This window comes from Serinus canaria, chromosome 3 (assembly GCF_022539315.1).
Source record: "Serinus canaria isolate serCan28SL12 chromosome 3, serCan2020, whole genome shotgun sequence".
In the NCBI taxonomy this organism is placed as follows: domain Eukaryota; kingdom Metazoa; phylum Chordata; class Aves; order Passeriformes; family Fringillidae; genus Serinus; species Serinus canaria.
Genome location: NC_066316.1, coordinates 63,315,001 through 63,328,455, shown reverse-complemented (window position 1 = coordinate 63,328,455; position 13,455 = coordinate 63,315,001). Strand labels below are relative to the sequence as shown.

The 13,455-nt window shown below is 40.8% G+C and overlaps 1 protein-coding gene across 2 annotated transcripts; it reads left to right on the top strand.

Moving 5' to 3' along the window:
• The first annotated feature begins 2,755 nt into the window (after window positions 1-2,755).
• On the top strand, window positions 2,756-12,120 carry GJA1 (gap junction protein alpha 1). Of its 2 annotated transcripts, none has more exons than XM_009092600.4 (2): window positions 2,756-3,020; window positions 9,032-12,120. In XM_009092600.4, the coding sequence occupies exon 2, from the start codon at window positions 9,048-9,050 to the stop codon at window positions 10,191-10,193; it is 1,146 nt and encodes a 381-aa protein (XP_009090848.1). In that variant the 5' UTR covers window positions 2,756-3,020; window positions 9,032-9,047; the 3' UTR covers window positions 10,194-12,120. The 2 variants fall into 2 exon arrangements, with proteins under 2 accessions (XP_009090848.1, XP_050828102.1); XM_050972145.1 differs by lacking the exon at window positions 2,756-3,020 and adding an exon at window positions 4,044-4,241.
• The last annotated feature ends 1,335 nt before the right edge of the window (window positions 12,121-13,455 follow it).

The following is a 13,455-nucleotide window of genomic DNA, read 5'->3' as shown; positions in this document are numbered from 1 at the left end:
TGCTGCAGCCTGTCAAAACAAAGGCCAACAGGTTCTGGGGTCCTTGCACTGCCAAGACAGTGCTGTTTGCTCCAAAAGGCAAACCACCAATGGATGGCAAGAGAGTTCCGAGACAGTTCAATGCCCCAAAATGTTTCTTTTTTTAATGTGAAAAGGATCTCTTTTCTACAGTGCAAGGTTTCAAATCTAACCGTGACCTTTTGACCCCTCTCTTTGTCCATAACTAGGAGCAGATTTGAAAGTATCTCAGATCTGACATCCTTGTGCTTTCCTGTTGAACACAGTTTCAGCTGAAGAAGGACACAAATGTCCTGTGTGTGAGGACATTTGTTCCATCTGAAACAACTGCTCCCCTTGCAAGCAAATGAATGTGAGATTTTCTTGTAACCTTGTGAAATGGTAGATCATTGCATCACCTGAAGCTGGATATGTTCTGGTAATAGGCTTTAAAATGTGATCATGAAGACACATTTCCAAACTCTAAAGGACATTTCCAAGTAATTCTTATTGGGACAGATAATAGTCCTTCCTAATTCTACACAGTATTGCAGTGGAGACTTGTAAACCTTTCCCTTTTGCATGTAGATAATGCCATAGCAAAACCAAGTCCTATGGCTGCAAAACCATTCTTCCCTTGTTACTAATGTACACATTTTAGTTTTCCAAACTGGGCTTTAAGGTTGCTGGGCTTCTCACAAATGCTGGAAGTTTTAATCTAAGTGGAGGAATACTTTTTCCTTCAAAACCATAATGTTTAAAAAATTGCAAAGCCTATACTGGAAGATAATGGGGAAATGCAAGATCAGACAAGCTGGACCCTGTGATCTTGTGTCTTGCCAGCTTCAACAGGGAATGATAGCTTTGTTTTCTTGCATGCTATAATTCAAGGGTTTATTCCTGGCATAATTCTGTTTTCCTAAGGGGCACTTTTTTCAGGACCAACATGCACGACATCCAAAATGTCCTCAGTGTCTCAACATTGACACACATAGTCACATGGACGGGGTTTTATAGTTTGCTCCAGCCTAACCAGTGTTTTACAGACAGTAGCAGGAGCCCTACACGTACTCTGCTCACTGTCTATACCACAGTCATGAAGACAGTGAAACCCTATGGTTTGGTAAACTACAATTTATCTGTTCTCAAGAAGAAGGGCCCACAGTCTGTGAGGCACAAAGCTCCAATTCTCCCTTAATGTGATGAGAAAAGGCAACCTGAAAACTGCCTTCAGAAAACATGAAGTTTCTTTCTGCCATATGTCTTGGACAACTGTAAAAACAAGAGGAAGGGAAAAAAGAAATCAAAACTCAAAAACTAACAAAGGAAAAAGAGGAAACTGAGCAAACCAGTTGTCTTTGTCACCACCTGGAAGAAAGGGAATGGGAGGTGTGCACTGTGGTGTACTAGCTCTTTTTGTCAAACAGGAGGCAGTGTGGACTGCAATTAACTGCTCCAGAGCAAGAACAAGGATGGGTGTGTTTCGCTCCTCGCTTCAAAGCTCCCTGCTGAGTCTGTTTCTACAAAGATCTTGACTTACTTCTCTTCTCTGGAGATATCTGGGAGAAAAACATTAGGGAAGAGCTGTGAAAAATAAGCAGTAATATCTAGGTTGTGTTGCAGAATGTAACTCATTATTTCAAAAATAAACTATAAAGACGACATTTATCTAGGAACAGCTCCATACGATATACTATGAACTTCTCCCCTTCAAAGAGCAAAAAAATGCTTATCCATGCTACTGAGCCCAGAAATAGTTCTTCAGAATAACATGAGTTGAAACTCAAGTGAGCCTTGTACAACCCAAAGTGTGAAACTTCATGGAGAACTGACCAGGACACTTCTAGAGAAGCTCTTAAGTCCTATGGAGCAGCTAATACTCCAGGACATGAGCAAGGACAAGACCAAGTCCTAACGACTTTTGAACTCCATGTGTGTGGAGCTTAAAATAAAATAATAAATTAATCTCTGCTCTACAGACAAGGCATTTTTCAAGGAGCATTTAACTAGGGTCTAGGCAGGAGCAAAGCCAAATTAGTTTTGTTCCAATTGCATAGATCAGTTTTGAAGCATGCTTTTATTGTGTCGAATGTGCTCAAAATTATCAAAAACATTTCTCACTATTGAAGCCTGATTCTCTGTACTATGCTTTATTTTCTGAAATTTCCTGGAAAGAGTTTCCTGGAATGTGAGATCATTTCTTCATTTCTCCCGTGGGACAGACACACACACACACACATACATGCACATACGAATAATCGTAAAAAAATATGTGCTGCGTATCTTCCGTGGAAACAAACACGCTGCTCTTGGTGTGTACTTTCATGTGCGCACGTAAAGGAAATTGACCTCGGTAAACAAGGTTGTGTTTGCAACAAAAAAGTAGAGAGGGCTTGGGAAGGCTTCCTCTCCTGAGTGGTGGCTAGGAGATGCAGCCCCAGCATCCAGAATATCCACGAATGCCTTTCACTGCATTTCTGCCTTTCCCTGCAGTGAAGCTCCTGGCACACTCCAGAGAGCCCACTTGTTGCATCTGTCTCAGGCGAGCCCAGATGCGGTCACCGTGCCACCCAGGTGCCCCAGTGACCGGGGGCTGTGGGGAGGCTGCTGACTGCCCGTGTATTTGTTTTGTTACATCAGCAAGAGTGGACTGCCACGCTCTCTGACTTTCCCCGGGCTGGTTTTTTGCTGTGCCTTCAATCCTCTCCCTCCTCCTCCCCCAGCTCCGAGCTCTCCGCCCGCAGAGCGCCCCTCCTCCTGGGCTGCCTCCTCTCCCCTCCTCTCGCACAGTCAGAGGCTTGAAAACTTGTTAAAAGCTCTCCCAGTGTTCCAAGTTAGAAAAAACTTTTACGAGGTATCAGCACTTTTCTTTCATTAGTGGGGAAGGAAGGATGAAGAATACATAACAGCAGTAGACTTTTAAAGTTTAAATAGACAGGTCTGAGTGCCTGAACGTGCTCTTCCATTTTAGTTTAACCCTCCAAAGAAGTGCTCTGATCCATTTTCACTGCTGATCAGCAAGGGTAAGTTGAAAGTTTTCCTTTTTCATCATTTTGTGGTTTTTGTTTTTTTGTTTTTTTTTTTTTTTCTGAAAACACTTCTTTCTTTTTTCTCTTTTTTCCCGCGCCCTAAGAATTCTGTGTTACTGCGTTGAGGCTTGAACTTGTTTAAAAACACACATCTCTAAACAGCGTAGATTCTCTTTAAGCGCTAAGTTCCAGCCTGGAGGAATTCTTTGCTTTCTTTTGTCACATTTCTATACATTTCTAGAAGTGCTACACTTTAACAACTTGTAACCTTGTTCAGCCGAAGGAGGAACTGCGGCGAAGTTGTGAGCGCCGGGCTGAGCCGATTCGTTGCTGCCACAAGCGATCTCTCCCCTCCACTGCCTCTCGGGCTATCTCAGCTCTTTTAAAGAAAAAGCCGAGGTGTGCTTCACTCTCCTCTGCTGAACCGAAATTGCATCAGAAGTCAGTAACAGGGAGACCTTGCCTTGGATGCGTCCCATTCCTTCCCCACACGTTTTGCTTTCATATGGAAATCCTGATTGATGCCTGATAGTTTGAGCAGAGCAAGCTTCTTTATTAGATGCCTTGTTAAAAGCTGCAGCTACTGAAGTGGTGACTTTCACGTGGTCTTCCTGATAAGTTTTTTTCCCCTTTTCTTTTAAAATAGATGTGATAAAATCCAGACACGGGTTATGGATTTTTAACCTGGTTTGTATATAGTTACTCTGTTTTAGCAACCTCAGTGAGGGATTTTAGAGAAGGAATGTGGGATATCATGATATGCCTTACCACGTTGGCAATGTCTGTGAAAGTCTTGGGGAGATGTAAATGAAAGTTTTTTAGGAAGGACTGTACATAATCCGCATATGGCACGTTCCCTCTATAATACCTCAAAGACTTAATTGTCAAAATGCAGAGGAAAAAATACCTGAGCAGCATCTCTTGGAGAACTAAAAACCTTTTCATGTTGCGAGACTTGGAGTGATTCCTCGTAGCAGTTGTTGCCTGCTGCTCGCCAGTAGTTAAAAAGCAGCACGAGGAAGGAGAAAAAAGAGCCTTCAGCTGAAAGACAGACGAAGCAGAGAGTCTATCTTATCGAGTAACACACGAGCAAGGATACTGTGTGCTTATATGTGTCCTCATATTTTGCCTTGAGATAACCAGCAAGCCTCATGGAGCAGCATATTTCCTCTGAGGATTTCATTTTTTTACGTGATTCTTATGACGAAAACCCTGGTAATGAGCACAAAAATGAGATATGGACACCTTTTGCCTGACGTCCCTCCTGTGTGTGTGCGTGTGTGTGTGTGTGTGCGCATAGGGAGCGAGTCAGAGGACTTGTGTGCAGCTTTCATCCTGCCATTTTTAACATCTGGACAGCACACTACGCGGCAGAATTTAAGCCTCTAGTCTTTGGGATGTTTACTGAAGTGCTTCCTTCAGAAACTTCAAAGCCAAACACTGGCGCTGACCCACAATACCTAACAAGCCCTCGAATGGCAGAAAGGCAAGGGGCAGGCTGGGACCAGGAGAGGGAAGAGAGGGATGGACCCAAGGGATTTGATTTGCAACATAAAGCTGAATGCTTGTACACACAGGAGCTCAGATTCAACACTCTAAAGTTATCTTAGCTCTCATATTATGCAAGCCCAAGAGATTAATTTTATTTGTCTCTGCAATGAAGCAGGGCCAAGGATTCCTGTGGGTATGGGGAAGGTTAGAGGACATTGAGCAATGCATCTGTTTCATTAGATACATTGCTCTCTTTCCACCCAATCTCTGGTATCTCCTTCTCATGTTACTCACTGAATTTGTCTCCTGTAGAGGCACCTGGACTGTCGTTTGTGCCATTTATGTACTTAGACATCCAGATTTCAAGATTCTCAAGCAGGAGCATCAGAGGACCTGAGGTCCCCTCAGGGAACTCAGCGTTCCTTCCCTTAATTCCAAAGTGAGTCAGGAGAGGGATGAATCTGAGCATTAACACAGAGGATAGACCTGACTTGTACAACTAGGGAATGTCTAAGAAAGTGCTTAGAGTTGCCTTTGCAAATATGCTTTAAAATTAACTTAGGTGTGGAGGGTACAAGATGGGAAAGGCAGAGGCCATGAGGTGGATCTGGTAGTGACTGACCACCAGCAGTACTGGCAGACAAAGGAAAAACCACGGTTGGGACACTTTAAATTCTTGTTACTGCAACCATTTTGTGCTTAACCTTTGTCCTGTGGATGAAATGAACTGAAGCTCATCTGCGGACCTATATATGAACTACACCTTCCCAAGGGAATGTCTGCAAGGCATTTGCTTATTTTTATAAGATTTTGGAAAGCTAGCCTTCTGTGTTCCAGCAGGTCCAAACCCGATGAGTTGTATATTCTTTCTCTGTGAATCGTGTTACTTTTGGGAAACACTCAAGCTGATTTATGTTTGGGGTCCAGAGCCTTCTCTTTTGTTGTCTAGGTGTGTGTGAGCACAAATACAAAGATAGAAAAAGTTGGAAATACAAAGCTTTGGCCTGTTTCCCAATTACTTCAGCTGCACAATCCCACTTTAGAACCCACTCTAACCCTTGCTGCTCTTCCATCCACTGGCATGTGACCTTCTAACACTGTAGTCAGACCTAGGACATTACCACAGCACTGAGTTTGCATTATTCTTCTTGGAAAATATGAACCAGATGACATGATGAATGCTGTCCATAAAAAACAGTTCTAGAATTTCTTAATTGTGGCTTACAAATCAAATGTCTTATATATGTGGTCATCCTAAACCCATGCAGATGAATGCTGTCAGATCTCCTGCTGCTCTATGGATTTTTTTCCCTGCCTTTACCCACACACAGTAGGACCTGGAAGAAATCCATCTTTTAAAGACTGCTGGATTTTAATACTAGGCCAGCATTAGTCTGCCTCAGAGAGGGTTATGATCCTGTAAAGTATTAATCAGTAGGAACTCATGAAATGCACGTACTCATCATCAGCCATATCCTAAACTCCTGAAGTAATGAGTTTGTATGAATTGAATAGGCCAGCCTGTGTCATTCAGTGGACTCCTTTAAGTTATTTGGAAGCGTTAAAACAAGCTAAAGTCCAGAAAGCTAAAGAGCTATTTTTAAAGGTTCTCTGCCAACCATTTTGAGCTAATTACAAAGCTAGAATACTTAAGTACCTGTTTGATACAAAACCTCTTTTTATACCTGGTAAACAGATTTGTAATCGGTTAATAAAACTGGTCTTTCAGTGCCCTGAAAGTAAACAAGTTAGATCCGATGAATGAATTTTCTCTACAACAAAGCAAAGTACTGTGTTTCATAAAGCAATGGAATCCACTTAAGAAAAGGAATAATATATTTGTGCCACCACAAGGTTATCTGATTAACAGCACAATGTTTTGAATTGATGTGGGTTTTTTTATCACTGGCAAAGGCTAGCATGTAACTGATCTCTTTTTTAAAAAGTTGCTTTTCAGAACTATGTATGAGTAATTCAAGCATGGAATGTTTCCTCCTGGAGTTTATATTGCCAGCGGACATAAATGAAACTTAGCAATGCTTTTGCATGCTGAAGCAAATTATAAAATAGGGAGTAAATTCTCCAAATACTGCAGGTGTGGGATTAAGTAGGTCAAAACTGAAGTAAATCATATTGCATTAATGAACCAGAGAAGAGTGTAATTAGAAAACAAACAACACATAACTGCCTAGAAATAACATATCCTCTGTTTTCTTAATCAGGCTTTCAATCTGAAATAACATTTAGACAGTAAAAAAAGTACATTGAGTCTGAGGAAAGTCTGTTAACCCAATAGTTTCTAGTCACTGGAAAGCTGAGTAATTAAATCAAGAGGCTGTTACTTGAAAAAGGCTCCTTCTGTCCCCTTGCACTAGGACATGGAGCAAATAGCTTGCCTTTAAAACAAACTTCACGTGTTGTATAGTTACAGGCTGTTCTCTGTTTTAACAATCCCTGCCTGAGGAGGAACATGGTCACATTTCATTCCAGACTTTCCAGGGAGACCTCCACACTTCTCTGCCTGACTCCTTCTCTGCCACTCCAGCCCAAAAAGACAAACTCACTTTTTCTGGGGAGGATGAAAGCTGAGGATGGCTGAGGGGATGTGTCAGAGACAAGCATGCTCTGTTTGCTCCTCCCGGCAGAGGCTCCCAGTTTTAAAAGTTTGAAGCAGGCCTGATCCTTTGATGGGGCTTCATTCATGAGAAGAGCTAATTACATGAGGAAGGGTCAACAGGCTGCAATGCCTGGGCTTCAGAGCCAGCTGTTAAGGCAGATGGAGGAAATGGCCCTGGGGTGTTTTTCAGGGGTTCAAAGATAATTGGCATCTCAGAGCTATCAGAGCGAGTGCTTTAAACACTGACTCCCATTACTCTCTCAGACTCGGTGGCAGGAATGGTGTGTTTTTATTTGGTATCTATTGTTATGTTTGAGCTTGCCAGATTTATACTCTTGTGTTCCCAGTGACTCACCTCTTCTTGAAAGCAAGTCTCTTGGTGCTAAAATTTCCCATTTTATGAATTATCCAAAAAGTGTGTATTCTATAAATGACCTTCACTAGGGAATATAGCCGTGATGCAGTGGGGAGGAAATCATTTGGACATTATCAAAACTGTTAATACCAGGAAGGGATTACTCAGCATCCATGGAACAAATATCTGTGCCCAGCAGCATTCACACTAAAAGGAAAACTTCATGATGATTTTTCCTTTTAAGTTCCTGGTTTAATATGATTTCATGCTTTTTCATGTCGGGCAAGTTAAAATATAAGTTTTAATAAGATTGCCATTTTCCAGTTGATAAAAATTTATAGTGAAATTTGTTTTTCCTAGGAATCTAGAACATCAAGAAAACTATTTCATTTCTTTTATGTCATCCTGTGTGTTTCCAGATATCCTAAGAAACTGCCTGTGTCCCAGAAAGGAGCACTTTAAACTCAAGTCAGGAAAGACACTTTAAACTTGAAGTGTTCAACACTTGGAATGCAAATTACAAGCCAGGAGTTGCCTTACAAACAGAGCATATTTGCTTTTTTTTTATGCTAAATCTTTTCATTTCAAAACAAAGAAGGAATTTAAATACAAAAAGATGCAAATACAAACCTGAAAATCCAATGAATTAAGCAAATCACAGAGAGACAGGAAACCAGTTCCTCCAATATGGTAACACTGTCTTAGCTGTGTTTCATGTATTTAAAAATTTTTGTTCCTTCATAAAACTATAGGTAAAAAATGCTGTCTTTGATCTTCATGATGCAAATACTAATGTATAAGCCCAATTTAGACAGCAAATGCTTTTTCCGAAGTTTAGTAAAGTATAAACTTGACATCATTAGGAGCTATACCCTTTAACTTACTACCTGCTATGAAGTTACAGGCAGAAGCTCAGTTTAATATTTCTGTGTAGGAAAAATGGTGTATTTTGCAAAAGTAGAATTTTAGGTTCACAAAATGTGACCCTAATATTAACCTAAGATAACCTATTGTATTTAGGTTATACTGTGATTTGCTTTTTTAGTATCTGAAAGAGTGAACATAAAAATTACATTGAATGATCAATCTTCACTGAAACTAATAAATATTTTATATATTTCTATCATATTTAGGCAGTGCTGCTACTTATTCCACACCTTGCTTCAGCTGTGTGTCACATCAGTTTTTCACCTGAGGCAGGTGTAGGTCATTGAACTGAGGCTGCCATCAAGGAAGCTGAGCCAACCACAGTAGTCACTGAGGGTCATCATGGGCCTTCCTTAAAACTGGAGTGAAATTAGGAACTTTTTCTATTGTGCTCTGAGACATCATATGTTACTTTCTCTTTTCAGTTTCCCTGACTTCCCACTTCACCTGCAGACTTTCTAAAACTCTAGTTTCTCTGCAGATTGTGTGAAATACATTAATTACATCAAAGCTGACACCACTGCTCTATTATTATTGATTGGTGATTTAGTGTGTCAAAGGTATTAAAGCTCTGACTTAACCCTTGCTATTTTTTTCCTCTGTGTCCTTGTTTAGCCAGCATCCTGTGAAGATGGGTGATTGGAGTGCCTTGGGAAAACTTCTTGACAAAGTTCAAGCCTATTCTACTGCAGGAGGGAAAGTGTGGCTGTCTGTCCTATTCATTTTCCGAATCTTGCTATTGGGAACAGCAGTCGAGTCTGCTTGGGGAGATGAGCAGTCTGCATTCCGGTGTAACACTCAACAGCCTGGTTGTGAGAACGTCTGCTATGACAAGTCCTTTCCCATCTCCCACGTACGCTTTTGGGTTCTGCAGATCATATTTGTGTCTGTACCTACCCTTTTGTACCTGGCACATGTGTTCTACGTAATGAGGAAAGAAGAGAAGCTGAACAAAAGAGAAGAAGAGCTTAAAGTAGTGGCAAATGATGGTGTGAATGTGGATATGCATCTCAAGCAGATAGAAATTAAGAAATTCAAGTATGGGATCGAAGAGCATGGCAAAGTGAAGATGCGTGGGGGACTGCTCCGTACTTATATCATCAGCATCCTGTTTAAATCTGTCTTTGAGGTGGCTTTCTTGCTGATACAGTGGTACATTTACGGGTTTAGCCTGAATGCCATCTACACCTGTGAGCGAGACCCGTGCCCACACAGAGTGGACTGTTTCCTCTCCCGTCCAACTGAGAAAACCATCTTCATCCTCTTCATGCTGGTGGTGTCCTTGGTGTCTCTTGCCTTGAACATCATTGAGCTTTTTTACGTGTTCTTCAAGGGTGTCAAGGATCGTGTGAAAGGGAAAACCGACCCCTACTCCCACAGCGGTGCCATGAGCCCTTCCAAGGACTGCGGCTCCCCCAAATACGCTTATTACAATGGCTGCTCGTCCCCGACCGCCCCCTTGTCTCCCATGTCTCCCCCAGGGTACAAGCTTGTTACTGGAGACAGGAACAACTCCTCCTGTCGTAACTACAATAAGCAAGCCAGCGAGCAAAACTGGGCCAACTACAGCGCGGAGCAGAACAGAATGGGGCAGGCTGGCAGCACCATCTCCAACTCGCACGCCCAGCCCTTCGACTTCTCCGATGAGCACCAGAACACGAAAAAACTGGCGTCAGGACATGAGCTGCAGCCCCTCACCATTGTGGACCAGAGGCCTCCCAGCAGAGCCAGCAGCCGAGCCAGCAGCAGGCCTCGACCTGACGACCTGGAGATCTAAGCTTCTTGATGCAGTACTTGCTCAACTACGAACCGACGTGCATTGGAAGATGCCGTCTGTGCTGATCTTGTTCCAGTGGAGGTGGTACTTAACAGTCTCAAGCAGGAGATTTTAACAATCATAAAAGAAAAAAAAAAGCAAAACAAACAAGCAAACAAACTTTTAAAATACTTGCTGGTTTTTTGGGGGGTGTGGGGTTGGTGTGGGGTGGTACAGTACACATTGATATTTAATGTAGCTGGTTTAAAGAATTTAAATACTAAAAAAAAAAAAAAAAAGGAAAAAAGATAGGTAGTACTAAGGTAAAGGGCTGTTTTTCTAGAAAGGCTGTAAATATCTGAGTGTATGTGTATGTGTGTACTATCATGTTTGTTTCTAAAGATTCTTCCGTAATACTAAAACCCAATAATAACTGAACTCACATTTGTCAGGGTGAAGTGCTACCTGAAGATGAAAACATTTTTCCTATTCAACATGCAAAAAAGTCCAGGATTGCCTCTGATCATTTCCCTGTCAAGAACATTCCATTCTTAGAAAGTGCACTTTGAAGGTAAACTTTCCTACATGGTCCCCCAGGTTGCTGGAAGGCTCCTGTGAGGACAATTTACGGTCTTTGAGTCGTTCAATTCAAATTTCAGGCATGGCCCACCAAGAAATACTTTGGTCACCTGCTCTTGCAGCCCTTCATGCAGGTGTATTTTGTGATGTGCGTAAATGGGGAGGCTCGTGGAACCAGCAACGACACAGTCTTGCCCACAGCAATACTTGTGTTCTGCTGCTTAGGTGGAGTCTCTTTAGTATTATATGAAACACAGTTTGCTGCCACTTGCAGATTTAAGCATCAAGACAAGCAAGCAACTGCCTTGAGTGAATTTTATCACACCTTTATGTGTACTAAGGGTGTAGGTATATGTGTGGATGTGGAGGTAAAGGTATACACAAAGCACCCTCGGAAGCATAGGCTGAGAAATAAACGCACACAGGTTACTCGCAGTTGACACTTTCTCATGGATGTTGTGAAGATCTGGGCCACTATGGTGTTTACATTCTCTGGTTCCTTCAATGTAAGTGAAGCACACGTTGTTATATTTTTTTAATTCTATAAACTATTTTCCATGTATCCTAAATGGATGCTCTTTTAAAAATAAAATAAAAATAAATCGAAAGGGCCTAATCCTGGATGTCTTGCTCTGGAAAATCTCTCTTTCAAGTTGTTGGGAGTTTTGCCTCAACAAATCTGCAGGATCAAGCCCACGATGTAGCGAACCATGTTCTTGCTGGCATGAATGATTTTCTTTTGTAGAAGTTAGGGGTGGAAAAGACCCATTAGGTCATCTAGCCAATCTCCCTGATAGGTAATAATGATGCTTGAATGATAGAAGATGTAGTACTGTAAGCAAGCTTTAGTCTTTTATGTGAGAAACTTAGAAGAAGTGCTTTGTGCTGGATTAATAATAAAATATGCCTAAATGGCTTTTGCAGTAACTGGTATTTTTCTTGTTCTAAATATTCACATTTACTGAACTGCAATGCCCACTGAGTTTGACAGTTAGGTCTTTCTAGATGGCTCTAGCAACTTTAGTGTTTACAGTTAGATTATGTTTGAAATGCAAGTGAAGTTGAAAGGATTTTTAAAGAGTACAATTCTAGCTAATTTATTTGAAATATATGCTAAAGAAATCTACCAGTTTCTTCAAATGCATAGCCTCTTAGCTGAACACAGATTGACCAAGGAAATACATAACTTGGTTTCATTTTGCAGCAACACAGATAAATTGTTTCATTTAATACATTATATTAATTTGTTTGACATTCCATGTTAAACTACTGTTGTCTTCAACTTCATTGCATGTATGCAACCATAGTTTGTCAGATCATGTTGTCTGGAGAACATTAGTCAATAAAGTTTTAATTTAGTATAAATACATTTTCTAATTGTCTTTTACTGTTTCATATGTCCATAGATATCTTTAGTTTCAGTCTGATAATCCAAATTGATTTCTCCCTTGTTCATTTTTCCCTGGTCAGTCTGCATTTCAGAAGCTTCCTTTATTTAATCCATCTGGATTTGCTTTGAAATTCCACAGGGCCACGTTCAGACACCCTCACAACAACTGGAAAAACAAGAATTGTCTCTCCCACTCCTGAAAAAAATAATGTTCAGCATGAACAAATCATGCTAGGAGTCTCAGAAAAATGTATATTTATTTGCAAGCTGTTATAAAAATGACAGTCCTGAAAGATTGCCACATCATTTCTCAAACAATTTTTATATATGGCTTAGATTTAACATGAAATAGTTGCATCCAGTTTACATATTATCAGATTGCTCAAGTGACAGTCAGTTTCAATTTCTGAAATTAAAACCTCTTCAAGCTCATTAGGAGAAAGGTAGTGATTTTGCTAAGGCTGGGATTTTGCACATTGCTTCTCCCGCTTCTCTCTTTATGCCCCCATTACTAATAAAGTCATGCAGTGCTTGGCTTTTCAGGATTGGACTCTAGATGTAATATGGTCCAACTGTTTCTTTTATTTGAAAAATGAAAATATAATGGTCATGTGATTATCATAAAAGGTTTTACTTTAAAATTTGGTTGTTATTTTAAGCCCAAATTCTTCCCTTTCTTATTAGTAAAGATGGGCAAAAAAACAAGGCAGTGGTAGTGGATTTATAGCTCTGTGAGATACTGCAAGAGTACAAGCACAACGAATGACTCCTTGAAGTTTTCCTTAAATAATAACAATGAGTCATATTTAAGCTGGCTTGTCCTAGTTGTCTACACAAATGGAAGGACATTCCAAGCATTTTGTAAGGATCATGCCCTTGGAAAGGTGGACACTGAAGCATTCAGAGAAGGGCTCACCCTGAGATAAAATGTAGTGTCTCCTAGAGAGACTGAATGTCAGGTATGTCCCATGGGGCATCTTGGACAACTGAAATAATTTAGTGCTTCAATGCCAAGGCTCTCTGAGTGATTTTTTTTGGTGGTAATGCATGTGTGTACATGTGTAGGGTAAAGACATCCCAGAGGCTATTTTTCCCACCTAGATTTATTTCTGTGGATGACATTTATTATACACTTCAAAGTCATCATAATTTTGTACACCATTCATCTAGTTCTTTAGGCTCTTTCTCCCTGTGCATCCCTGCAACAGCATTTGCTTTATCTGCAGATGACAAAATAAGCTGTGATGCAATGCTAGCACATGCTTCTCAGCCTTTGTAGAAAGATGTGCAAAATATTGATTTCAAACTGGAAAA